This window comes from Spinacia oleracea, chromosome 6 (genome assembly GCF_020520425.1).
Source record: "Spinacia oleracea cultivar Varoflay chromosome 6, BTI_SOV_V1, whole genome shotgun sequence".
Lineage (NCBI taxonomy): Eukaryota > Viridiplantae > Streptophyta > Magnoliopsida > Caryophyllales > Amaranthaceae > Spinacia > Spinacia oleracea.
The window spans coordinates 31,039,027-31,041,038 of NC_079492.1; the positions used below are offsets into that span (position 1 = coordinate 31,039,027).

Here is a 2,012-nt window from a genome sequence, read left to right on the forward strand (position 1 = left end):
CGGCCTCTAGCTAGGCATTCAGCTCACTTGATCTCACTGAATTATTAACTTGTTAATTAATACTGAACCGCATTTATTAGACTTAACATAGAATGCATACTTGGACCAAGGGCATTATTTCCTTCAAATTCCACTTGAACTGAAGCGGCCTCTAGCTAGGCATTCAGCTCACTTGATCTCACTGAATTATTAACTTGTTAATTAATACTGAACCGCATTTATTAGACTTAATATTATATGCATACTTGGACCAAGGACATTGTTTCCTTCAGTCTCCCACTTGTCCTTAGGGACAAGTGTGCATTTCTTAATTCCTTTGTCGCTCGATGCTTGCTCTTGAACATAAGGTAAGAGCTGTCATCCTTATTATGTCCAGAGGTGTTTCTCGGTTTCAGAGTTCAACTGATCAAATAAACAGATAATCATAGCCTATGATTCATCCGAGCACGGCCATGCATTTCACAGTTTCTAGCTCTCCGAGTGGCCTTGTACAACTTTTAAGCATCTCATCCCGATTTATGGGAGGACAATCCCAATCTTGCGATCTTGAGATTAGACTTCGTTTGATAGGTGATTACCTGAGCGTTGCCTTTATAGCCTCCTTTTACGGTGCGACGGTTGGTCAACGTCAAAGCAACCAGTTCTCAAACAAGTAATCTCAAATCACTCAGGTATTGAGGATTTAGTGTCTAATAATTTTAATGAAATTTACTTATGACAGATTTTCATCTCTTACAGTAAAGTTTCATAGGTCTTGTCCGATACTAGTCTTCCCAAAGTAAGTATCTATGCAAATGATTATGACATTTTTTTTTGCTAAGCAAGAGAGAATATATTAATTGAGCAAAACATTACAACTTAGGCTAAACCAAGTGATACAAACCAACTAGGTTGGACTCTATCAACAAGGACTTAGCAACTCACAGCTATACAAGGCACACAAACAAAACGAACAAGCCACAAAGCCTATTACAAGGTTATAAACCAATCATAATCTCTCTTGCTCACAGCTTTTGGCAAAACTATTTGAATTCTGCCCTTAACCAACTGCTTCAAGCTACCCACAGTGTGACTAACAGTGGGGATGTGATTATCCCAAAAGCTTGCATTCCTGCTCTTCCAAATCAGGTACACAGCAGTACCAATAGCAGCAAAAATAACTTGTTTTCTGAACTTAGTAACTCTGCTATGACCAATCTTCCTTACCAACTGATGCAAGGTACCAGCCATAGGAACACCCAACCACTGCTGCATTGCCTGCATAATCTGATAGCTGAACTGACACTGAAAGAAAAGATGGTTGTGATCTTCATCCTGCAACCCACAAATCAAGCATAGAGCAGATTGACTAATCCCAATTCCAGCTAATTTAGCTGTAGTCTGTAGCCTACATTGAGCAGCTAACCAACAGATGAATCTGTGCTTAGGGGTGAGCAATCTATTCCAAGCTAATCTATCCCAATGCACCCTAGGTTTCAAATCCAACATTTTCTCATAAACTTGCTTTACTGAATAATGAGCCATGCCCTCCAGGTCAGACAGAGTAAAAATTGCTTAAGCTTCTCCTTAGTAACACAAATTTGTCTCCAATACCAACTAGCAGAAGAGCTAGGTTGGTAATCCCACCATTCCCCATCTTTGAGGTAAACTGAAGTAATCCACTTGATCCAGATATTATCCTGCTTCTTGACAAGAGCCCAAACATATTTACCCATGAAAGCCAGATTCCACAGAACAACATCCCTAAAACCCAAACCACCATGCTGCTTGTCACAACAAACCTTATCCCAAGCTATATTACTTGGTTTCTTGCTGAAAGCTTGTCCACTCCACAGGAAGGCTCTACATATCCTCACAATGTCCTGCAGCACAGATTTGGGAAGAACATAAATCTGAGCCCAATACATATGCAGACTAAGCAAAACAGAATTGATTAGTTGCATTCTGGCAGTGTAAGATAAGTTCCTTGAGCTCCAGATCTTAATCCTAGTTATCATTTTATCCACTAGATG

The 2,012-nt window shown here is 39.8% G+C and overlaps 1 protein-coding gene across 1 annotated transcript; it reads right to left on the reverse strand.

Annotated features, from left to right (window-relative positions):
• Positions 1–969: 969 nt before the first annotated feature.
• Positions 970–1,488, reverse strand: LOC130463048 (uncharacterized). The gene has a single exon (XM_056832066.1). The coding sequence runs from the start codon at positions 1,486–1,488 to the stop codon at positions 970–972; it is 519 nt and encodes a 172-aa protein (XP_056688044.1).
• Positions 1,489–2,012: the final 524 nt, after the last annotated feature.

Excerpts from the sequence above, each read along its gene's own strand:
- LOC130463048 (XM_056832066.1), bottom strand. The coding sequence starts at position 1,488 with ATGTTGGATTTGAAACCTAGGGTGCATTGGGATAGATTAGCTTGGAAT.